This window comes from Petromyzon marinus, unplaced genomic scaffold (assembly GCF_048934315.1).
Source record: "Petromyzon marinus isolate PM22_M1 ecotype Great Lakes invasive population unplaced genomic scaffold, UKy_Petmar_22M1.pri1.0 PM_Scaffold_52, whole genome shotgun sequence".
NCBI lineage: Eukaryota > Metazoa > Chordata > Hyperoartia > Petromyzontiformes > Petromyzontidae > Petromyzon > Petromyzon marinus.
Genome location: NW_027423524.1, coordinates 326,274 through 353,149, shown reverse-complemented (window position 1 = coordinate 353,149; position 26,876 = coordinate 326,274). Strand labels below are relative to the sequence as shown.

The following is a 26,876-nucleotide window of genomic DNA, read 5'->3' as shown; positions in this document are numbered from 1 at the left end:
GTGGCCTGGCGGATACCGGGGAGAAGGGGCGGGGCCTAAGTGTGTGTGTGTACGTGGCTTACACTGGGAGGCCTGGCGGATACCGGGGAGAAGGGGCGGGATCTAAGTGTGTGTACGTGGCTTATACTGGGCGGCCCGGCGGATACCGGGGAGGAGGGGCGGGGCCTAAGTCTACGTGTGTGTACGTGGCTTAGATTGGGCGGCCTGGCGGATACCGGGGAGAAGGGGCGGGGTCTAAGTCTACGTGTGTGTACGTGGCTTACACTGGGCCGCCTGGCGGATACCGGGGAGAAGGGGCGGGGTCTAGGGCGGCCTGGCGGATACCGGGGAGAAGGGGCGGGGTCTAAGTCTACGTGTGTGTACGTGGCTTACACTGGGCGGCCTGGCGGATACCGGGGAGAAGGGGTGGGGCCTAAGTGTGTGTGTGTACGTGGCTTCGACTGGGCGGCCTGGCGGATACCGGGGAGAAGGGGCGGGGCCTAAGTCTACGTGTGTGTGGCTTACACTGGGCGGCCTGGCGGATAACGGGGAGAAGGGGCGGGGTCTAAGTGTGTGTACATGGCTTACACTGGGCGGCCTGGCGGATACCGGGGAGAAGGGGCGGGCCTAAGTCTGCGTGTGTGTGGCTTACACTGTGCGGCCTGGCGGATACCGGGGAGAAGGGGCGGAGTCTAGGGCGGCCTGGCGGATACCGGGGAGAAGGGGCGGGGTCTAGGGCCGCCCGACGGATACCGGGGAGAAGGGGCGGAGTCTATGGCGGCCTGGCGGATACCAGGGAGAAGGGGCCGGGTCTAGGGCGGCCTGGCGGATACCGGGGAGAAGGGGCGGGGTCTAGGGCGGCCCGACGGATACCGGGGAGAAGGGGCGGGGTCTAGGGCGGCCCGACGGATACCGGGGAGAAGGGGCGGGGTCTAGGGCGGCCCGACGGATACCGGGGAGAAGGGGCGGAGTCTAGGGCGGCCTGGCGGATACCGGGGACAAGGGGCGGGGTCTAGGGCGGCCTGGCGGATACCAGGGAGAAGGGGTGGGGTCTAGGGCAGCCTGGCGGATACCGGGGAGAAGGGGCGGGGCCTGAGTGTGTGTGTGTAGCTGTGTAGCTGTGTGTGTAGCTGTGTAGCTGTGTGTGTAGCTGTGTAGCTGTGTAGCTGTGTGTGTAGCTGTGTGTGTAGCTGTCTAGCTGTGTAGCTGTGTGTGTAGCTGTGTGTGTAGCTGTGTGTATAGCTGTGTGTGTAGCTGTGTGTGTAGCTGTGTGTGTAGCTGTGTAGCTGTGTGTGTAGCTGTGTAGCTGTGTGTGTAGCTGTGTAGCTGTGTGTGTAGCTGTGTAGCTGTGTGTGTAGCTGTGTGTGTAGCTGTCTAGCTGTGTAGCTGTGTGTGTAGCTGTGTGTAGCTGTGTGTGTAGCTGTGGCCACCTGTAGCTCGTCCTGCTGTAGCTGGAGTAGCTGAGCCACCACGGCCTCCGTCTCGGCCCCCTTGAGCTCCGTCTCGAGCCTCCGGCTGTGTAGCTGTGTAGCTGTGTGTGTAGCTGTGTAGCTGTGTAGCTGTGTGTGTAGCTGTGTGTGTAGCTGTGTGTGTAGCTGTGTAGCTGTGTGTGTAGCTGTGTGTGTAGCTGTGTGTGTAGCTGTGTGTGTAGCTGTGTAGCTGTGTGTGTAGCTGTGTGTGTAGCTGTGTGTGTAGCTGTGTAGCTGTGTGTGTAGCTGTGTGTGTAGCTGTGTAGCTGTGTGTGTAGCTGTGTGTGTAGTTGTGTGTGTAGCTGTGTAGCTGTGTGTGTAGCTGTGTAGCTGTGTAGCTGTGTGTGTAGCTGTGTGTAGCTGTGTATGTAGCTGTGTGTGTAGCTGTGTAGCTGTGTGTGTAGCTGTGTGTGTAGCTGTGTGTGTAGCTGTGTGTGTAGCTGTGTAGCTGTGTGTGTAGCTGTGTAGCTGTGTGTGTAGCTGTGTAGCTGTGTGTGTAGCTGTGTGTGTAGCTGTGTGTGTAGCTGTGTAGCTGTGTGTGTAGCTGTGTGTGTAGCTGTGTGTGTAGCTGTGTAGCTGTGTGTGTAGCTGTGAGTGTAGCTGTGTGTGTAGCTGTGTTTAGCTGTGTAGCTGTGTGTGTAGCTGTGTGGGTAGCTGTGTGTGTAGCTGTGTAGCTGTGTGTGTAGCTGTGTGTGTAGCTGTGTAGCTGTGTGTGTAGCTGTGTGTGTAGCTGTGTGTGTAGCTGTGTGTGTAGCTGTGTAGCTGTGTGTGTAGCTGTGTGTGTAGCTGTGTGTGTAGCTATGTAGCTGTGTGTGTAGCTGTGTGTGTAGCTGTGTGTGTAGCTGTGTAGCTGTGTGTGTAGCTGTGTGTGTAGCTGTGTAGCTGTGTGTGTAGCTGTGTGTAGCTGTGTGTGTAGCTGTGTAGCTGTGTGTGTAGCTGTGTGTGTAGCTGTGTGTGTAGCTGTGTAGCTGTGTGTGTAGCTGTGTAGCTGTGTGTGTAGCTGTGTGTGTAGCTGTGTGTGTAGCTGTGTGTGTAGCTAGCTGTGTGTGTAGCTGTGTGTGTAGCTGTGTGTGTAGCTGTGTAGCTGTGTGTGTAGCTGTGTGTGTAGCTGTGTGTGTAGCTGTGTAGCTGTGTAGCTGTGTGTGTAGCTGTGTGTGTAGCTGTGTGTGTAACTGTGTGTAGCTGTGTGTGTAGCTGTGTGTGTAGCTGTGTAGCTGTGTGTGTAGCTGTGTGTGTAGCTGTGTGTGTGTAGCTGTGTGTGTAGCTGTGTGTGTAGCTGTGTAGCTGTGTGTGTAGCTGTGTGTGTAGCTGTGTGTGTAGCTGTGTAGCTGTGTGTGTAGCTGTGTAGTTGTGTGTAGCTGTGTGTGTAGCTGTGTAGCTGTGTGTGTAGCTGTGTAGCTGTGTGTGTAGCTGTGTGTGTAGCTGTGTGTGTAGCTAGCTGTGTGTGTAGCTGTGTGTGTAGCTGTGTGTGTAGCTGTGTAGCTGTGTGTGTAGCTGTGTGTGTAGCTGTGTGTGGAGCTGTGTGTGTAGCTGTGTGTGTAGCTGTGTAGCTGTGTGTGTAGCTGTGTGTGTAGCTGTGTAGCTGTGTGTGTAGCTGTGTAGCTGTGTAGCTGTGTGTGTAGCTGTGTGTAGCTGTGTATGTAGCTGTGTGTGTAGCTGTGTAGCTGTGTGTGTAGCTGTGTGTGTAGCTGTGTGTGTAGCTCTGTGTGTAGCTAGCTGTGTGTGTAGCTGTGTGTGTAGCTGTGTAGCTGTGTGTGTAGCTGTGTGTGTAGCTGTGTGTGTAGCTGTGTGTGTAGCTGTGTGTGTAGCTGTGTGTTTAGCTGTGTAGCTGTGTGTGTAGCTGTGTGTGTAGCTGTGTGTGTAGCTGTGTAGCTGTGTAACTGTGTGTGTAGCTGTGTGTGTAGCTGTGTGTGTAGCTGTGTGTAGCTGTGTAGCTGTGTGTGTAGCTGTGTGTGTAGCTGTGTGTGTAGTTGTGTGTGTAGCTGTGTAGCTGTGTGTGTAGCTGTGTGTGTAGCTGTGTGTGTAGCTGTGTAGCTGTGTGTGTAGCTGTGTAGCTGTGTGTGTAGCTGTGTGTGTAGCTGTGTGTGTAGCTGTGTGTGTAGCTGTGTAGCTGTGTGTGTAGCTGTGTGTGTAGCTGTGTAGCTGTGTGTGTAGCTGTGTGTGTAGCTGTGTAGCTGTGTGTGTAGCTGTGTGTGTAGCTGTGTAGCTGTGTGTGTAGCTGTGTGTGTAGCTGTGTGTGTAGCTGTGTGTAGCTGTGTGTGTAGCTGTGTGTGTAGCTGTGTAGCTGTGTGTGTAGCTGTGTGTGTAGCTGTGTGTGTGTAGCTGTGTGTAGCTGTGTGTGTAGCTGTGTAGCTGTGTGTGTAGCTGTGTGTGTAGCTGTGTGTGTAGCTGTGTAGCTGTGTGTGTAGCTGTGTAGTTGTGTGTGTAGCTGTGTAGCTGTGTGTGTAGCTGTGTAGCTGTGTGTGTAGCTGTGTGTGTAGCTGTGTGTGTAGCTAGCTGTGTGTGTAGCTGTGTGTGTAGCTGTGTGTGTAGCTGTGTAGCTGTGTGTGTAGCTGTGTGTGTAGCTGTGTGTGGAGCTGTGTGTGTAGCTGTGTGTGTAGCTGTGTAGCTGTGTGTGTAGCTGTGTGTGTAGCTGTGTAGCTGTGTGTGTAGCTGTGTAGCTGTGTAGCTGTGTGTGTAGCTGTGTGTAGCTGTGTATGTAGCTGTGTGTGTAGCTGTGTAGCTGTGTGTGTAGCTGTGTGTGTAGCTGTGTGTGTAGCTCTGTGTGTAGCTAGCTGTGTGTGTAGCTGTGTGTGTAGCTGTGTAGCTGTGTGTGTAGCTGTGTGTGTAGCTGTGTGTGTAGCTGTGTAGCTGTGTGTGTAGCTGTGTGTGTAGATGTGTGTGTAGCTGTGTGTTTAGCTGTGTAGCTGTGTGTGTAGCTGTGTGTGTAGCTGTGTGTGTAGCTGTGTAGCTGTGTAACTGTGTGTGTAGCTGTGTGTGTAGCTGTGTGTGTAGCTGTGTGTAGCTGTGTAGCTGTGTGTGTAGCTGTGTGTGTAGCTGTGTGTGTAGCTGTGTGTGTAGCTGTGTAGCTGTGTGTGTAGCTGTGTGTGTAGCTGTGTGTGTAGCTGTGTAGCTGTGTATGTAGCTGTGTAGCTGTGTGTGTAGCTGTGTGTGTAGCTGTGTGTGTAGCTGTGTGTGTAGCTGTGTAGCTGTGTGTGTAGCTGTGTGTGTAGCTGTGTAGCTGTGTGTGTAGCTGTGTGTGTAGCTGTGTAGCTGTGTGTGTAGCTGTGTAGCTGTGTGTGTAGCTGTGTGTGTAGCTGTGTGTGTAGCTGTGTGTGTAGCTGTGTAGCTGTGTGTGTAGCTGTGTGTGTAGCTGTGTAGCTGTGTGTGTAGCTGTGTAGCTGTGTGTGTAGCTGTGTAGCTGTGTGTGTAGCTGTGTGTGTAGCTGTGTGTGTAGCTGTGTAGCTGTGTGTGTAGCTGTGTAGCTGTGTGTGTAGCTGTGTGTGTAGCTGTGTGTGTAGCTGTGTAGCTGTGTGTGTAGCTGTGTAGCTGTGTGTGTAGCTGTGTGTGTAGCTGTGTTTAGCTGTGTGTGTAGCTGTGTGTGTAGCTGTGTGTGTAGCTGTGTAGCTGTGTGTGTAGCTGTGTGTGTAGCTGTGTGTGTAGCTGTGTGTGTAGCTGTGTAGCTGTGTGTGTAGCTGTGTAGCTGTGTGTGTAGCTGTGTGTGTAGCTGTGTGTGTAGCTGTGTGTGTAGCTGTGTAGCTGTGTGTGTAGCTGTGTGTGCAGCTGTGTGTGTAGCTGTGTGTGTAGCTGTGTAGCTTTGTGTGTAGCTGTGTGTGTAGCTGTGTGTGTAGCTGTGTGTGTAGCTGTGTGTGTAGCTGTGCCCACCTGTAGCTCGTCCTGCTGTAGCTGGAGTAGCTGAGCCACCACGGCCTCCGTCTCGGCCTCCTTGAGCTCCGTCTCGAGCCTCCGGCTGTGTAGCTGTGTAGCTGTGTGTGTAGCTGTGTAGCTGTGTAGCTGTGTGTGTAGCTGTGTGTGTAGCTGTGTGTGTAGCTGTGTGTGTAGCTGTGTAGCTGTGTGTGTAGCTGTGTGTGTAGCTGTGTGTGTAGCTGTGTAGCTGTGTGTGTAGCTGTCTAGCTGTGTAGCTGTGTGTGTAGCTGTGTGTGTAGCTGTGTGTGTAGCTGTGTGTGTAGCTGTGTAGCTGTGTGTGTAGCTGTGTGTGTAGCTGTGTGTGTAGCTGTGCCCACCTGTAGCTCGTCCTGCTGTAGCTGGAGTAGCTGAGCTACCACGGCCTCCGTCTCGGCCTCCTTGAGCTCCATCTCGAGCCTCCGGCTGTGTAGCTGTGTGTGTAGCTGTGTGTGTAGCTGTGTGTGTAGCTGTGTAGCTGTGTGTGTAGCTGTGTATGTAGCTGTGGCCACCTGTAGCTCGTCCTGCTGTAGCTGGAGTAGCTGAGCCACCACGGCCTCCGTCTCTGCTTCCTTGAGCTCCGTCTCGAGCCTCCGGCTGTGTAGCTGTGTGTGTAGCTGTGTGTGTAGCTGTGTAGCTGTGTGTGTAGCTGTGCCCACCTGTAGCTCGTCCTGCTGTAGCTGGAGTAGCTGAGCTACCACGTCCTCCGTCTCGGCCTCCTTGAGCTCCATCTCGAGCCTCCGGCTGTGTAGCTGTGTGTGTAGCTGTGTGTGTAGCTGTGTGTGTGGCTGTGTAGCTGTGTGTGTAGCTGTGTGTGTAGCTGTGTGTGTAGCTGTGTGTGTAGCTGTGTGTGTGGCTGTGTAGCTGTGTGTGTAGCTGTGTGTGTAGCTGTGTGTGTGGCTGTGTGTGTAGCTGTGTGTGTAGCTGTGGCCACCTGTAGCTCGTCCTGCTGTAGCTGGAGTAGCTGAGCTACCACGGCCTCCGTCTCGGCCTCCTTGAGCTCCGTCTCGAGCCTCCGGCTCCGGTCTCTCTCCCGCAGCTGAGCCTCGATCACCAGGCGGCTCCTGGTGGGCACACACGTGGGGTGGTCACGTGGGGTGGTCACGTGGGGTGGACACACACGTGGGGACACACGTGGGGTGGTCACGTGTGTGCCCACGTGTCCACCCACGTGTCCACACCACGTGTCCCCACGTGTCCACCCACGTGTCTACCCCACGTGTGTGTGTGTCTACCCCACCCCCCACGTGTCCACCCCCCACGTGTGTCCACCCCACGTGTCCACCCCACGTGTGTCCACCCCCCACCACCACCCCACGTGTCCACCCCCCACGTGTGTCCACCCCACGTGTCCACCCCACGTGTGTCCACCCCACACGTGTCCACCCCACGTGTCCACCCCACGTGTGTGTCTACCCCCCACGTGTCCACCCACTACGTGTCCACCCCCCACGTGTCCACCCCACGTGTGTGTCTACCCCCCACGTGTCCACCCCCCACGTGTGTGTCCACCCCCCACGTGTGTCCACCCCCCACGTGTCCACCCCCCACGTGTGTGTCCACCCCCCACGTGTGTCCACCCCCCACGTGTCCACCCCACGTGTCCACCCCACGTGTGTGTGTGTCTACCCCCCACGTGTCCACCCCCCACGTGTGTCCACCCCCCACGTGTGTCCACCCCACGTGTCCACCCCACGTGTCCACCCCACGTGTCCACCCCCCACGTGTGTCCCCCCCATGTGTCCACCCCACGTGTCCACCCCCCACGTGTCCACCCCACGTGTCCACCCCACGTGTGTGTCCACCCCCCACGTGTCCACCCCCCCACGTGTCCACCCCACGTGTCCACCCCACGTGTGTGTCCACCCCCCACGTGTCCACCCCCCCACGTGTCCACCCCCCACGTGTCCACCCCACGTGTGTGTCCACCCCCCACGTGTCCACCCCCCACGTGTGTCCACCCCCCACGTGTCCACCCCCCACGTGTGTGTGTCCACCCCCCCCCACGTGTCCACCCCACGTGTCCACCCCCCCCTACGTGTCCACCCCACGTGTGTCCACCCCCCACGTGTCCACCACCCCCACCACCACCAGCACCACCCACTCCAAGGCCCCCTTCCTCCGCTCCTCCTCTCGCTGAGCTCCACGGAGGTCCTCCCGACGGCGGAGCTCCTCCACCTGCAGCAGGAGACGGAGCTCCTCCTGCTCCTGTTGCTGTGCCTGCAGCCGCCGCTGGGACAGCTGTGCCTCGCGAACAGCACGCACACTCGCCGCTCCGATCAGCTGTGGGTGAGACACACAGCTGTAGCTGTGGTAGCTGTGGTAGCTGTGGTAGCTGTGGGTTACACACACAGCTGTAGCTGTAGCAGCTGTGGTAGCTGTGGGTGACACACACAGCTGTAGCAGTAGCCGTAGTAGCTGTAGTAGCTGTGGGTGACACACAGCTGTAGCTGTGGTAGCTGTGGTAGCTGTGGGTGACACACACAGCTGTAGCTGTGGGTGAGACACACAGCTGTAGCTGTAGCTGTGGTAGGTGTAGCTGTGGTAGCTGTAGTAGCTGTGGGTTTGACACACAGCTGTAGCTGTAGCTGTAGTAGCTGTGGTAGCTGTGGGTGATAGAGACAGCTGTAGCTGTAGCTGTGGTAGCTGTGGTAGCTGTGGGTGACACACAGCTGTAGCTGTGGTAGCTGTAGGCACAGCAGCAGCAGCAGGAGACGGAGCTCCTCCTGCTCCTGTTGCTGTGCCTGCAGCCGCCGCTGGGACAGCTGTGCCTCGCGAACAGCACGCACACTCGCCGCTCCGATCAGCTGTGGGTGACAGAGACAGCTGTAGCTGTAGCTGTGGTAGCTGTAGTAGCTGTGGGTGAGACACACAGCTGTAGCTGTAGCTGTGGTAGCTGTGGTAGCTGTGGGTGACACAGACAGCTGTAGCTGTAGCTGTGGGTGAGACACACAGCTGTAGCTGTAGCTGTGGGTGAGACACACAGCTGTAGCTGTAGCTGTGGGTGAGACACACAGCTGTAGCTGTGGGTGAGACACACAGCTGTAGCTGTGGTAGCTGTGGGTGAGACACACACAGCTGTAGCAGTAGCTGTAGTAGCTGTGGTAGCTGTAGTAGCTGTAGCAGCTGTAGCTGTAGCAGCTATAGTAGCTGTAGCAGCTATAGTAGCTGTAGCTGCTGTAGCTGTAGCAGCTGTAGCTGTAGCAGCTGTAGTAGCTGTAGTAGCTGTAGTAGCTGTAGCAGCTGTAGCAGCTGTAGCTGTAGTAGCTGTAGCAGCTGTAGCTGTAGTAGCTGTAGTAGCTGTAGCAGCTGTAGTAGCTGTAGCAGCTGTAGCAGCTGTAGCTGTAGTAGCTGTAGCAGCTGTAGCAGCTGTAGCAGCTGTAGCAGCTGTAGTAGGTGTAGTAGCTGTAGCAGCTGTAGTAGCTGTAGCTGTAGCAGCTGTAGCAGCTGTAGCTGTAGTAGCTGTAGCAGCTGTAGCTGTAGTAGCTGTAGCAGCTGTAGCAGCTGTAGCTGTAGCAGCTGTAGCAGCTGTAGTAGCTGTAGCAGCTGTAGCAGCTGTAGCAGCTGTAGTAGCTGTAGCAGCTGTAGCAGCTGTAGCAGCTGTAGCAGCTGTAGTAGCTGTAGCAGCTGTAGCAGCTGTAGCAGCTGTAGTAGCTGTAGTAGCTGTAGCAGCTGTAGTAGCTGTAGCAGCTGTAGCAGCTGTAGCAGCTGTAATAGCTGTAGCAGCTGTAGTAGCTGTAGCAGCTGTAGCAGCTGTAGCAGCTGTAGCAGCTGTAGTAGCTGTAGCAGCTGTAGCAGCTGTAGCAGCTGTAGTAGCTGTAGCAGCTGTAGCAGCTGTAGTAGCTGTAGTAGCTGTAGCAGCTGTAGTAGCTGTAGCAGCTGTAGCAGCTGTAGCAGCTGTAATAGCTGTAGCAGCTGTAGTAGCTGTAGCAGCTGTAGCAGCTGTAGCAGCTGTAGCTGTAGTAGCTGTAGCAGCTGTAGTAGCTGTTGCACTCTAGACCACCCCCACTACTCTAGACCACCACCACCACTACTCTAGACCACCACCACCACTCTAGACCACCACTACTCTAGACCACCACCACTACTCTAGACCACCACCACCACTACTCTAGACCACCACCACCACTACTCTAGACCACCACCACTACTCTAGACCACCACCACTCTAGACCACCACCACTACTCTAGACCACCACCACCACTACTCTAGACCACCACCACCACTACCCTAGACCACCACCACTACTCTAGACCACCACCACTCTAGACCACCACCACTCTAGACCACCACCACTACTCTAGACCACCACCACTCTAGACCACCACCACCACCCTAGACCACCACCACCACTCTAGACCACCACCACCACTACTCTAGACCACCACCACTCTAGACCACCACCACCACCACCACTCTAGACCACCACCACTCTAGACCATCACCACCACTACTCTAGACCACCACCACTACTACTCTAGACCACCACCACCACTACTCTAGACCACCACCACTACTCTAGACCACCACCACTACTCTAGACCACCACCACTCTAGACCACCACCACTACTCTAGACCACCACCACTCTAGACCACCACCACCACTCTAGACCACCACCACCACTACTACTCTAGACCACCACCACCACTACTCTAGACCACCACCACCACTACTCTAGACCACCACCACTACTCTAGACCACCACCACCACTCTAGACCACCACCACCACTCTAGACCACCACCACCACTCTAGACCACCACCACCACTCTAGACCACCACCACTACTACTCTAGACCACCACCACTCTAGACCACCACCACCACCACTACTCTAGAACACCACTGCCACAACTCTAGACCACCACCACTACTACTCTAGACCACCACCACTACTACTCTAGACCACCACCACCACTACTCTAGACAACCACCACAACTCTAGACCACCACCACCACTACTCTAGACCACCACCACCACTACTCTAGACCACCACCACTACTCTAGACCACCACTCTAGATCACCACCACCACTACTCTAGACCACCACCACTACTACTCTAGACCACCACCACTACTCTAGACCACCACCACTCTAGATCACCACCACTACTCTAGACCACCACCACCACTACTCTAGACCACCACCACCACTCTAGACCACTACCACTACTCTAGGCCACCACCACCACTACTCTAGACCACCACCACTACTCTAGACCACCACCACTACTCTAGACCACCACCACTCTAGACCACCACCACTACTACTCTAGACCACCACCACCACTCTAGACCACCACCACAACTCTAGACCACCAATACTCTAGACCACCACCACCACTACTCTAGACCACCACCACCACTCTAGACCACCACCACTACTCTAGACCACCACCACTACTCTAGACCACCACCACCACTACTCTAGACCACCACCACCACTCTAGACCACCACCACCACTCTAGACCACCACCACCACTACTACTCTAGACCACCACCACCACTCTAGACCACCACCACCACTACTACTCTAGACCACCACCACTCTAGACCACCACCACAACTCTAGACCACCACCACCACTCTAGACCACCAACACCACAACTCTAGACCACCACCACTACTACTCTAGACCACCACCACCACTACTCTAGACCACCACCACCACTACTCTAGACCACCACCACTACTATAGACCACCACCACCACTCTAGACCACCACCACTACTCTAGACCACCACCACCACTCTAGACCACCACCACCACTCTAGACCACCACCACCACTCTAGACCACCACCACAACTACTCTAGACCACCACCACCACTACTCTAGACCACCACCACCACTCTAGACCACCACCACCACTCAAGACCACCACCACAACTACTCTAGACCACCACCACCACTCTAGACCACCACCACAACTACTCTAGACCACCACCACCACCACTCTAGACCACCACCACTACTCTAGACCACCACCACCACTCTAGACCACCACCACTCTAGACCACCACCACAACTACTCTAGACCACCACCAAAACTACTCTAGACCACCACCACTACTCTAGACCACCACCACCACTCTAGACCACCACCACTCTAGACCACCACCACTCTAGACCACCCCCACCACTCTAGACCACCACCACTACTCTAGACCACCACCACCACTACTCTAGACCACCACCACCACTACTCTAGACCACCACCACTCTAGACCACCACCACTACTCTAGACTACCAGCACTACTACTCTAGACCACCACTCTAGACTACCACCACTACCACTCTAGACCACCACCACTCTAGACCACCACCACTACTACTCTAGACCACCACCACCACTCTAGACTACCACCACTACCACTCTAGACCACCACCACCACTCTAGACCACCACCACTCTAGACCACCACCACTACTACTCTAGACCACCACCACCACTCTAGACAAACACCTCCACTACTACTCTAGACCACCACCACCACTACAACTCTAGACCACCACTCCCACTCTAGACCACCACCACTACTACTCTAGACCACCACCACTACTCTAGACCACCACCACTCTAGACCACCACCACCACTCTAGACCACCACCACTACTACTCTAGACCACCACCACTACTACTCTAGACCACCACCACCACTCTAGACCACCACCACTACTACTCTAGACCACCACTCCCACTCTAGACCACCACCACTACTACTCTAGACCACCACCACTACTACTCTAGACCACCTCCACTACTCTAGACCACCATCACTCTAGACCACCACCACCACTACTCTAGACCACCACCACCACTACTCTAGACCACCACCACTACCACTCTAGACCACCACCACCACTACTACTATAGACTACTACTATAGACCACCACCACTACCACTATAGACTACTACTATAGACCACCACCACTATAGACCACCACCACTACCACTATAGACTACTACTATAGACCACCACCACTATAGACCACCACCACTACCACTCTAGACCACCATTCTAAACCACCACTCTAGACCACCACTATAGACTATTACTCTAGACCACCACCACTACTATTCTAGACCACCACCATTACTATTCTAGACCACCACCACCACTACTATAGACCACCACCATTACTATTCTAGACCACCACCACTACTACTCTAGACCACCACCACCACTACTCTAGACCACCACCACCACTACTCTAGACCACCACCATTACTATTCTAGACCACCACCATTACTCTAGACCACCACCACAACTCTAGACCACCACCACCACTACTACTCTAGACCACCACCACTCTAGACCACCACCACTACTCTAGACCACCACCACCACTACTCTAGACCACCACCATTACTACTCTAGACCACCACTACTCTAGACCACCACTACTACTATAGACTACCACCACTACTCTAGACCACCACCACTACTACTCTAGACCACCACTACTACTCTAGACCACCACCACCACTCTAGAACACCACCACCACTCTAGACCACCACCACTACTACTCTAGACCACCACCACAACTCTAGACCACCACCACTACTCTAGACCACCACCACCACTCTAGACCACCACCACTCCTACTCTAGACCACCACCACCACAACTCTAGACCAACACCACTACTACTCTAGACCACCACCACTCTAGACCACAACCACCACTCTAGACCACCACCACTACTACTCTAGACCACCACCACCACTACTACTCTAGACCACCACCACCACTACTCTAGACCACCACCACTCTAGACCACAACCACCACTCTAGACCACTAACCACTACTACTCTAGACCACCACCACCACTACTACTCTAGACCACCACCACCACCACTCTAGACGACCACCACCACTCTAGACCACCACCACTACTCTAGACCACCACTACTACTCTAGACCCCCACCACTACTACTCTAGACCACCACCACTACTACTCTAGACCACCACCACCACTACTCTAGACCACCACCACCACTCTAGACCACCACCACCACTACTCTAGACCACCACCACTACAACTCTAGACCACCACCACCACCACCACTCTAGACCACCACCACCACTACTACTCTAGACCACCACCACTACTCTAGACCACCACCACTACTACTCTAGACCACCACCACCACTACTCTAGACCACCACTACTACTCTAGACCACCACCACCACTACTCTAGACCACCACCACTACTACTCTAGACCACCACTACTACTCTAGACCACCACCACTACTACTCTAGACCACCACCACAACTCTAGACCACCACCACTACTCTAGACCACCACCACTACTACTCTAGACCACCACCACCACTCTAGACCACCACCACTACTACTCTAGACCACCACCACTACTACTCTAGACAACCACCACCACTACTCTAGACCACCACCACCACTCTAGACCACCACCACTACTCTAGACCACCACCACTACTACTCTAGACCACCACCACCACTCTAGACCACCACCACTACTACTCTAGACCACCACCACCACTAATCTAGACCACCACCACTACTCTAGACCACCACCACTACTACTCTAGACCACCACCACTACTACTCTAGACCACCACCACTCTAGACCACCACCACAACTCTAGACCACCACCACCACTACTCTAGACCACCACCACTACTACTCTAGACCACAACCACCACTACTCTAGACTACCACCACCACTACTCTAGACCACCACCACTACTCTAGACCACCACCACTACTCTAGACCACCACCACTACTACTCTAGACCACCACCACCACTCTAGACCACCACCACTAATCTAGACCACCACCACTACTCTAGACCACCACCACTACTACTCTAGACCACCACCACCACTACTCTAGACCACCACCACTACTACTCTAGACCACCACCACTACTCTAGACCACCACCACTCTAGACCACCACCACTACTACTCTAGACCACCACCACTACTCTAGACCACCACCACTCTAGACCACCACCAATCTAGACCACCACCACCACTACTATAGACCACCACCACCACTCTAGACCACCACCACCACCACTCTAGACCACCACCACTCTAGACCACCACCACCACTACTCTAGACCACCACCACTACTCTAGACCACCACCACCACCACTCTAGACCACCACCACCACTCTAGACCACCACCACTACTCTAGACCACCACCACCACTCTAGACCACCACCACCACTCTAGACCACCACTCTAGACCACCACCACCACTCTAGACCACCACCACCACCACTCTACACCACCACCACCACTCTAGACCACCACCACCACTCTAGACCACCACCACGACTACTCTAGACCACCACCACCACTCTAGACCACCACCACCACTACTCTAGACCACCACCACTACTACTCTAGACCACCACCACTACTCTAGACCACCACCACCACTACTCTAGACCACCACCACCACTACTCTAGACCACCACCACCACTACTCTAGACCACCACTACTACTCTAGACCACCACCACTCTAGACCACCACCACCACTCTAGACCACCACCACCACTACTCTAGACCACCACCACTACTCTAGACCACCACCACTACTCTAGACCACCACTACTACTCTAGACCACCACCACCACTACTCTAGACCACCACCACCACTACTCTAGACCACCACCACTACTCTAGACCACCACCACTACTCTAGACCACCACCACCACTCTAGACCACCACCACTACTACTCTAGACCACCACCACTACTACTCTAGACAACCACCACCACTACTCTAGACCACCACCACCACTCTAGACCACCACCACTACTCTAGACCACCACCACCACAACTCTAGACCACCACCACTACTACTCTAGATCACCACCACCACTACTCTAGACCACCACCACCACAACTCTAGACCACCACCACTACTACTCTAGACCACCACCACCACTACTCTAGACCACCACCACCACTACTCTAGACCACCACCACTACTACTCTAGACCACCACCACCACAACTCTAGACCACCACTACTACTCTAGACCACCACCACCACTACTCTAGACCACCACCACTCTAGACCACCACCACCACTCTAGACCACCACCACTACTACTCTAGACCACCACCACTACTACTCTAGACCACCACCACTACCACTCTAGACCACCACCACCACTACTCTAGACCACCACCACCACTACTCTAGACCACCACCACTACCACTCTAGACCACCACCACCACTACTCTAGACCACCACCACTACCACTCTAGACCACCACCACTACTACTCTAGACAACCACCACCACCACTCTAGACCACCACCACTACTCTAGACCACCACCACCACTCTAGACCACCACCACCACCATTCTAGACCACCACCACCACTCTAGACCACCACCACTACTCTAGACCACCACCACCACTACTCTAGACCACCACCACCACTCTAGACCACCACCACCACTCTAGACCACCACCACCACTACTCTAGACCACCACCACCACTACTCTAGACCACCACCACCACTCTAGACCACCACCACCACTCTAGACCACCACCACCACTACTCTAGACCACCACCACTACTACTCTAGACCACCACCACCACTACTCTAGACCACCACCACTACTATAGACCACCACCACCACTCTAGACCACCACCACCACTACTCTAGACCACCACCACCACTCTAGACCACCACCACTACTACTCTAGACCACCACCACCACTCTAGACCACCACCACCACTACTCTAGACCACCACCACCCTAGACCACCACCACTACTCTAGACCACCACCACCACCACTCTAGACCACCACCACCACCACTCTAGACCACCCTAGACCACCACCACTCTAGACCACCACCACTACCACTCTAGACCACCACCACTCTAGACCACCACCACTCTAGACCACCACCACTACTCTAGACCACCACCACCACTACTCTAGACCACCACCACTACTCTAGACCACCACCACTACTCTAGACCACCACCACCACTACTCTAGACCACCACCACCACTCTAGACCACCACCACCACTCTAGACCACCACCACCACTACTCTAGACCACCACCACTACTCTAGACCACCACCCCCACTCTAGACCACCACCACTCTAGACCACCACCACTCTAGACCACCACCACCACTCTAGACCACCACCACCACCACTCTAGACCACCACCAGTCTAGACCACTCTAGACCACCACCACTCTAGACCACCACCACCACTACTCTAGACCACCACCACCACCACTACTCTAGACCACCACCACCCTAGACCACCACCACCACTACTCTAGACCACCACCACAACCACTACTCTAGACCACCACCACCCTAGACCACTCTAGACCACCACCACCACCACCACTACTCTAGACCACCACCACCCCTACCCTAGACCACCACCACTCTAGACCACCACCACCACTCTAGACCACCACCACCACTCTAGACCACCACCACCACTACTCTAGACCACCACCACCACTCTAGACCACCACCACTACTACTCTAGACCACCACCACCACTACTCTAGACCACCACCACTCTAGACCACCACCACCACTCTAGACCACCACCACTACTACTCTAGACCACCACCACTACTCTAGACCACCACCACCACTACCACTCTAGACCACCACCACTACTACTCTAGACCACCACCACCACTCTAGACCACCACCACTACTCTAGACCACCACCACCACTACTCTAGACCACCACCACCACTACTCTAGACCACCACCACTACTCTAGACCACCACCCTAGACCACCACCACCACCACTACCACTACTCTAGACCACCACCACCACTCTAGACCACCACCACCACTCTAGACCACCACCACCACCACTCTAGACCACCACCACCACTCTAGACCACCACCACCACCACTCTAGACCACCACCACCACTCTAGACCACCACCACCACCACTCTAGACCACCACCACTCTAGACCACCACCACCACTCTAGACCACCACCACTACTACTCTAGACCACCACCACTACTACTCTAGACCACCACCACTACCACTCTAGACCACCACCACCACAACTCTAGACCACCACCACTACTACTCTAGACCACCACCACCACTACTCTAGACCACCACCACCACTACTCTAGACCACCACCACTACTACTCTAGACCACCACCACCACAACTCTAGACCACCACTACTACTCTAGACCACCACCACCACTACTCTAGACCACCACCACTCTAGACCACCACCACCACTCTAGACCACCACCACTACTACTCTAGACCACCACCACTACTACTCTAGACCACCACCACTACCACTCTAGACCACCACCACCACTACTCTAGACCACCACCACCACTACTCTAGACCACCACCACTACCACTCTAGACCACCACCACCACTACTCTAGACCACCACCACTACCACTCTAGACCACCACCACTACTACTCTAGACAACCACCACCACCACTCTAGACCACCACCACTACTCTAGACCACCACCACCACTCTAGACCACCACCACCACCACTCTAGACCACCACCACCACTCTAGACCACCACCACTACTCTAGACCACCACCACCACTACTCTAGACCACCACCACCACTCTAGACCACCACCACCACTCTAGACCACCACCACCACTACTCTAGACCACCACCACTACTACTCTAGACCACCACCACTACTACTCTAGACCACCACCACTACTACTCTAGACCACCACCACCACTACTCTAGACCACCACCACTACTATAGACCACCACCACCACTCTAGACCACCACCACCACTACTCTAGACCACCACCACTCTAGACCACCACCACTACTACTCTAGACCACTACCACCACTCTAGACCACCACCACCACCACTACTCTAGACCACCACCACCCTAGACCACCACCACTACTCTAGACCACCACCACCACCACTCTAGACCACCACCACCACCACTCTAGACCACCCTAGACCACCACCACTCTAGACCACCACCACTACCACTCTAGACCACCACCACTCTAGACCACCACCACTCTAGACCACCACCACTACTCTAGACCACCACCACCACTACTCTAGACCACCACCACTACTCTAGACCACCACCACTACTCTAGACCACCACCACCACTACTCTAGACCACCACCACCACTCTAGACCACCACCACCACTCTAGACCACCACCACCACTACTCTAGACCACCACCACTACTCTAGACCACCACCCCCACTCTAGACCACCACCACTCTAGACCACCACCACCACTCTAGACCACCACCACCACTCTAGACCACCACCACCACCACTCTAGACCACCACCAGTCTAGACCACTCTAGACCACCACCACTCTAGACCACCACCACCACTACTCTAGACCACCACCACCACCACTACTCTAGACCACCACCACCCTAGACCACCACCACCACTACTCTAGACCACCACCACCACCACTACTCTAGACCACCACCACCCTAGACCACTCTAGACCACCACCACCACCACCACTACTCTAGACCACCACCACCACTACCCTAGACCACCACCACTCTAGACCACCACCACCACTCTAGACCACCACCACCACTCTAGACCACCACCACCACTACTCTAGACCACCACTCTAGACCACCACCACTACTACTCTAGACCACCACCACCACTACTCTAGACCACCACCACTCTAGACCACCACCACCACTCTAGACCACCACCACTACTACTCTAGACCACCACCACTACTCTAGACCACCACCACCACTACCACTCTAGACCACCACCACTACTACTCTAGACCACCACCACCACTCTAGACCACCACCACTACTCTAGACCACCACCACTACTCTAGACCACCACCACCACTACTCTAGACCACCACCACTACTCTAGACCACCACCCTAGACCACCACCACCACCACTACCACTACTCTAGACCACCACCACCACTCTAGACCACCACCACCACTCTAGACCACCACCACCACCACTCTAGACCACCACCACCACTCTAGACCACCACCACCACTACTCTAGACCACCACCACCACTACTCTAGACAACCACCATCACTACTCTAGACCACCACCACCACTCTAGACCACCACCACTACTCTAGACCACCACCACTACTCTAGACCACCACCACCACTACTCTAGACCACCACCACCACTCTAGACCACCACCACCACCACTCTAGACCACCACCACCACTAATCTAGACCACCACCACCACCACTCTAGACCACCACCACCACCACTCTAGACCACCACCACTACTCTAGACCACCACCACCACCACCACTCTAGACCACCACCACTACTACTCTAGACCACCACCACTACTCTAGACCACCACCACCACTCTAGACCACCACCACCACTCTAGACCACCACCACCACTCTAGACCACCACCACCACTCTAGACCACCACCACCACCACTCTAGACCACCACTACTCTAGACCACCACCACCACCACTACTCTAGACCACCACCACTACTCTAGACCACCACCACTACTCTAGACCACCACCACCACTACTCTAGACCACCACCACCACTACTCTAGACCACCACTACTCTAGACCACCACCACCACCACTCTAGACCACCACCACCACCACTCTAGACCACCACTACTCTAGACCACCACCACCACCACTACTCTAGACCACCACCACTACTCTAGACCACCACCACTACTCTAGACCACCACCACCACCACCCTAGACCACCACCACCACTACTCTAGACCACCACCACCACTACTCTAGACCACCACCACCACTCTAGACCACCACCACCACTACTCTAGACCACCACCACCACTCTAGACCACCACCACTCTAGACCACCACCACTACTCTAGACCACCACCACTACTACTCTAGACCACCACCACCACTCTAGACCACCACCACTCTAGACCACCACCACCACTCTAGACCACCACCACCACTACTCTAGACCACCACCACCACTCTAGACCACCACCACTCTAGACCACCACCACTACTCTAGACCACCACCACTACTACTCTAGACCACCACCACTCTAGACCACCACCACTCTAGACCACCACCACTCTAGACCACCACTCTAGACCACCACCACTCTTGACCACCACCACTCTAAACTACCACACCACTACTCTAGACCACCACCACCACTCTAGACCACCCCTACCCTAGACCACCACCACCACCACTCTAGACCACCACCACTACTACTCTAGACCACCACCACCACTCTAGACCACCCCTACCCTAGACCACCACCACCACCCTAGACCACCACCACCACCACCCTAGACCACCACCACCACCACTCTAAACCACCACCACTCTAGACCACCACCACCCTAGACCACCACCACCACCACTCTAAACCACCACCACTCTAGACCACTACCACCCTAGACCACCACCACCACCACTACTCTAGACCACCACCACCACCACCACCCTAGACCACTCTAGACCACCACCACCACCACCACTCTAGACCACCACCACCACTCTAGACCACCACCACCACTCTAGACCACCACCACCACTACTACTCTAGACCACCACCACCACTCTAGACCACCACCACCACCCTAGACCACCACCACCACTCTAGACCACCACCACCACTCTAGACCACCACCACCACTCTAGACCACCACCACCACCCTAGACCACCACCACCACTCTAGACCACCACCACCACTCTAGACCACCACCACCACTACTCTAGACCACCACCACCACCCTAGACCACCACCACCACCCTAGACCACCACCACCACCACTCTAGACCACCACCACCATCACTACTCTAGACCACCACCACCACCACTCTAGACCACCACCACTACTCTAGACCACCACCACTACTCTAGACCACCACCACTACCACTCTAGACCACCACCACTACTACTCTAGACCACCACCACCACTCTAGACCACCACTACTACTCTAGACCACCACCACCACTCTAGACCACCACCACTCTTGACCACCACCACTCTAAACTACCACACCACTACTCTAGACCACCACCACCACTCTAGACCACCCCTACCCTAGACCACCACCACCACCACTCTAGACCACCACCACCACCCTAGACCACCACCACCACCACTCTAGACCACCACCACCACCACTCTAGACCACCACCACCACTCTAAACTACCACACCACTACTCTAGACCACCACCACCACTCTAGACCACCACCACCCTAGACCACCACCACCACCACTCTAGACCACCACCACCACCCTAGACCACCACCACCACCACCCTAGACCACCACCACCACCACTCTAGACCACCACCACCACCACTACTCTAGACCACCACCACTACTCTAGACCACCACCACCCTAGACCACCACCACCACCCTAGACCACCACCACCACCACCACCCTAGACCACCACCACCACCCTAGACCACCACCACTACTCTAGACCACCACCACCACCACTCTAGACCACCACCACTCTAGACCACCACCACTACTCTAGACCACCACCACCACCCTAGACCACCACCACCCTAGACCACCACCACCCTAGACCACCACCCTAGACCACCACTACTCTAGACCACTCTAGACCACCACCACTCTAGACCAGCACCACCACCAACTTAGACCACCACCACTACTCTAGACCACCACCACCACTACTACTCTAGACCACCACCACCCTAGACCACCACCCTAGACCACCACTACTCTAGACCACCCTAGACCACCACCACCACCACCACTCTAGACCACCACCACCACCCTAGACCACCACCACCCTAGACCACTCTAGACCACCACCACCACCACCACCCTAGACCACCACCACCACTACTCTAGACCACCACCACTACTCTAGACCACCACCACCACTACTCTAGACCACCACCACCACCACCACCACCCTAGACCACCACCACCACTCTAGACCATCACCACCCTAGACCACCCTAGACCACCACCCTAGACCACTCTAGACCACCACCACCACCACCACCCTAGACCACTCTAGACCACCACCACCACCACTCTAGACCACCACCACCACCCTAGACCACCACCCTAGACCACTCTAGACCACCACCACCACCACCCTAGACCACTCTAGACCACCACCACCACCACCACCCTAGACCATCAGCCACCTGGTTGAGGTGTCGAACTTCCTCCTCTTGCTCCAGCCGCTGCTCCTCCGCCCTCCTCAGAAGCTCCTCCCCCTCCCCACCACCACACGAGTTGTTGTTGTTGATGTTGTTGTGGTTGTTGTTGTTGTTGTTGTGGTTGTTGTTGTTGTCGTCACGTGCTCCGCCGGCTGCCTCGCGCTCACGGTCACGGCGCTTCATAGACTCCACTCGTGCCTAGTGGGGGGGTGGTGGTGGGTGGGGGGTTAGTGGGGGGGTTAGTGGGTGGGTGGGTTAGTGGGTGGGTGGGTGGGTGAGTGAGTGGGTGAGTGAGTGAGTGGGTGAGTGGGTGGGTGAGTGGGTGAGTGAGTGGGTGGGGGAGTGGGGGGGTGAGTGGGGGGGTGGGTGAGTGGGGGAGTGGGTGAGTGGGGAGGTGAGTGAGTGAGTGATTGGGTGAGTGAGTGGGTAAGTGAGTGAGTGGGTGAGTGGGTGAGTGAGTGAGTGGGTGGGTGAGTGGGTGAGTGGGTGAGTGAGTGGGTGAGTGGGTGAGTGAGTGAGTGAGTGGGTGGGTGAGTGGGTAAGTGGGTGAGTGAGTGGGTGAGTGGGTGAGTGAGTGGGTGGGTGAGTGGGTGAGTGGGTGAGTGAGTGGGTGAGTGGGTGAGTGAGTGGGTGAGTGAGTGGGTAAGTGAGTGAGTGGGTGAGTGAGTAGTGAGTGGGTGAGTGAGTGGGTGAGTGAGTTGGTGAGTGAGTGAGTGAGTGGGTGAGTGAGTGGGTGAGTGAGTGAGTGGGTGAGTGAGTGAGTGAGTGGGTGAGTGGGTGAGTGGGTGAGTGAGTGGGTGAGTGAGTGGGTGAGTGGGTGAGTGAGTGGGTGAGTGAGTGAGTGGGTGAGTGAGTGGGTGAGTGAGTGAGTGAGTAGTGAGTGGGTGAGTGGGGGTTAGTGGGTGAGTGGGTGAGTGAGTAGTGAGTGGGTGAGTGGGGGGGGGGGGGGGGGGTGGGTGAGTGGGTGGGTGGGGGAGTGGGTGCCGGACGGGCAACTCTGTCGTGGACAGTGCTGTGGGGGGAGATCCAATTTTGATTGGCTCCACCCCTCATGGCATCTGTGACCACCACAGGGGCTAAACGGGGGCTCTGGACAGGTGCGAGGGGCTGGTAACCCCTCCACCTTCAATAAATTACCACTAAACCACGAGTTAAACTGAAATATGTAACTAATAAGCTTGTGCCGGAGGCCCCGGGGGGCCAGGCGTCTATGACGTCTCCTGGCCAAACCCCATTTGGCGGAGCCAGGAGATTGAATCTCTACCCTCGGGGCTCCTCCAGAAACAACGAAAAGCCACTACGGGTGGCCACGTGGAATGTTCGAACGCTCACTGCGGAGGAGAGGCTGCCACTCCTCTGTCGGGAGCTGGACCGGTACCGCCTGGATCTCAAACAACAAGGTGTGGCTCTTCTTCTGAACAAAAGAATGAAGGGGGCGTGGGAGCGTGGCGGTGAGGTGTGGGAAGCTGTAAGCCCCAGGCTACTTTGGGCTCGCCTTCCCATCAACCGGAGGCGAGGAGTGGTGGACATGGTTACTTATGCCCCCACCGAAGACAAATATCCGTGGAGGGATGCAGGCAAGGCCGATGAGTCAGATGCCTTCTATGACCTCCTGTCACAGGTGCTAGCTAAAGTGGCCCCTTGGGATAGAGTCATCTTGTTGGGTGACTTCAATGCCCGAGTTGGTCATGATGCTGGCACCTGGTCTGGAGTGATTGGAGGTCATGGGCCAGATCAGCTCAATAACAACGGTAAGAGGCTGCTAGATTTTTGTGCAGCCCATGGGCTTGTAATTACCAACACGCTGTTCCGGCATCGGCGCATCCACACAACATCATGGATGCATGCCGGGTCCAAACAAGAACATCTGCTGGACTACATAGTGACGGACCAGCGGATGCGGGGCCCATGTCCTTGACACCAGGACCTACCGTGGAGCTGATCTACCCTCTGGCCATCGACGAGTCATCTGTAAGATGCGCCTACCATTCTTCCACTCCAGTGGTGGGTATACACCCAGGATCCCATTCAAACCCAAGGTGGCCTGGTCTCAGCTAGCTGATGAAAGTTGCAAGCGAGAATTTAATCATCGCTTGCGGCTGGGGTTGTCATCGTCCCCCACTCCTCCTGATGTCGAGGGTAAATGGGCGAGGTTTAGGACTGTGACTCATGCAGCTGCAATGGCTGCTTTGGGTACACGGTCCAGACCTCCCCAGAGACCCTGGCTGACAGAGGAGGTGTTCAGGATGGTTGAGAAAAAGCGACAGGCCCACTCTCATCGGCTACAGCATCCCACGGCAGAGAATGAGGAGGCTTACCGCAGCCTTCGCTCTGAGGTTCGGAGAGCCGTGAGGCGCTGCAAGGATGGGTGGTGGTCGCGGGTTGCTGAGGAGATGGAGTCTGCCTCAGTCTGGACCACTGGACGGGTTCCGCAGGATTGGAAGGATGCCCTGGTGGTCCCCCTCTTTAAGAAGGGGGACCGCACAGACTGTAACAACTACAGGGGCATCTCACTCCTCAGTGTGCCGGGAAAGGTCCTGGCAAGGATTATTCAACATCGCCTTGCCAGGCACGCTGAGGAGAGGCTTGCGGAGCCCCAATGCGGTTTCAGGAAAGGGCAGTCCTGCACAGATGCCATATTTTCTGTCCGTCTGCTACAGCAGAGGTGTAGGGAATTCCAACAAGACCTACATCTCTGCTTTATTGACCTGGTCAAGGCCTATGATACCATCAGTAGGCCTGGGCTCTGGGTCGTTCTTCGTGCTTTTGGAGTACCTGACCCTCTGCTCACGATCATTAAGGACCTTCATGATGGTGAGCGGGCCCGGGTAAAACTTCGTGGCCGGGAGTCGGAGCCATTCCCTGTACACCTTGGGGTGCGACAGGGATGTCCTCTGGCTCCCACATTATTTAACATCTATTTTGACCACGTAGTTGGTGAAGCCTTCAATAGCTCTACCGGGGGAATTTCCATCTGGTACAGATACAATGGGAGGCTGATCGATACCCAAGCGCGGTCAAGGGATGGCTCCCTATTGCTCAACCACGTTATGTATGCTGATGATTTGGTAATAGCTGCTCATTCAGAGGAGGAGTTGGAGGCGCTGCTGCTGAGACTGGAGCGTGCCACTAAGAGATGGGGCCTTACCATCAGCCCCACCAAAACTAAGCACCTGCCTGGGTATTTTGTACCATCGAGCACTCCACCCCCACAACTCCCAATCGGTGATGGGGCAGTTGTGGAGAGAGTGGAGAGTTTCCCATACCTGGGCAGTGTGCTGATGACCGGCTCCAGTTTGACAGCAGAGGTCTCACTCCGAATCAGTTGAGCGGCAATATCTTTTCATCGGTTGCGTAACCCTGTGTGGAAGCTACCTGGTCTGTCGCTCCGCACTAAGCTTCAGGTCTTCTCGGCCACGGTCATTCCCTCCCTTCTCTACGCTTAAGAAACGTGGACCCCACAAATGGAACATCTTTGCCGATTAGAAACATTTAGGCTGGCCTGCCTACGATCCATCCTGGGTTTAACCAGGCTGGATTGTGTGAGGAGCTCACAAATCCTTGAAAGATCTGGGCAGGGTCCTATCGGCGAGCTCCTTCGGCGGGCAAGGCTGCGATGGCTGGGTCATGTAGCCCGCATGCCCAGCCACCGCATGCCGAAACAGCTTTTGTTCGGCCGGATCGAGGGGGCTAAACGGGCGCGGCACGGGCTAGAGAAGAGATGGAGTGACGTGGTACAGGAGGACGTGGAGCTGAGTAGACTTGCCGATGACCGGTACCAGCGGTGTCAAGATCGGCCTCTGCGGCGAATGGTGGTTGTTGTTGTTGTTGGTGTGTCTGTGTGTGTCTCTGTGTGTGTCTCTCTGTGTGTCTGTGTGTCTCTGTGTGTCTCTCTCTCTGTCTCTGTGTCTCTCTCTGTGTGTCACTGCGTGTGTCCCTGTGTCTCTCTCGGCGTACCTTCTCTCTCTGTGTGTGTCTCTCTGTGTGTCTGTGTGTCTCTGTGTCTCTCTCTGTGTGTCTGTGTGTCTCTCTCTCTGTGTCTCTGTGTCTCTGTGTCTCTGTGTCTCTCTCTGTGTGTCTCTGCGTGTGTCCCTGTGTCTCTCTCGGCGTACCTTCTCCCTCTGTGTGTGTGTCTCTCTGTGTGTCTGTGTCTCTCTGTGTCTCTGTGTCTCTGTGTCTCTCTCTGTGTGTCTCTGCGTGTGTCCCTGTGTCTCTCTCGGCGTACCTTCTCCCTCTGTGTGTGTGTCTCTCTGTGTGTCACTGTGTGTCTCTGTGTCTCTCTCTCTGTGTCTCTGTGTCTCTGCGT

The 26,876-nt window shown here is 55.4% G+C and overlaps 1 protein-coding gene across 1 annotated transcript in view; it reads right to left on the bottom strand.

Moving 5' to 3' along the window:
* Positions 1–6,316: 6,316 nt before the first annotated feature.
* The window catches only part of LOC116938259 (uncharacterized), a 44,455-nt gene continuing 23,895 nt past the window's right edge, over positions 6,317–26,876 (bottom strand). Inside the window, exons 5-7 of the mRNA XM_076064559.1 lie at positions 22,556–22,768; positions 7,435–8,137; positions 6,317–6,394 (exon numbers count right to left, since the gene is read on the bottom strand). Of these exons, the coding sequence (XP_075920674.1) occupies positions 7,673–8,137; positions 22,556–22,768 (678 nt within the window). The 3' untranslated portion in view covers positions 6,317–6,394; positions 7,435–7,672. The remainder of the gene's footprint in view (positions 6,395–7,434; positions 8,138–22,555; positions 22,769–26,876) is intronic.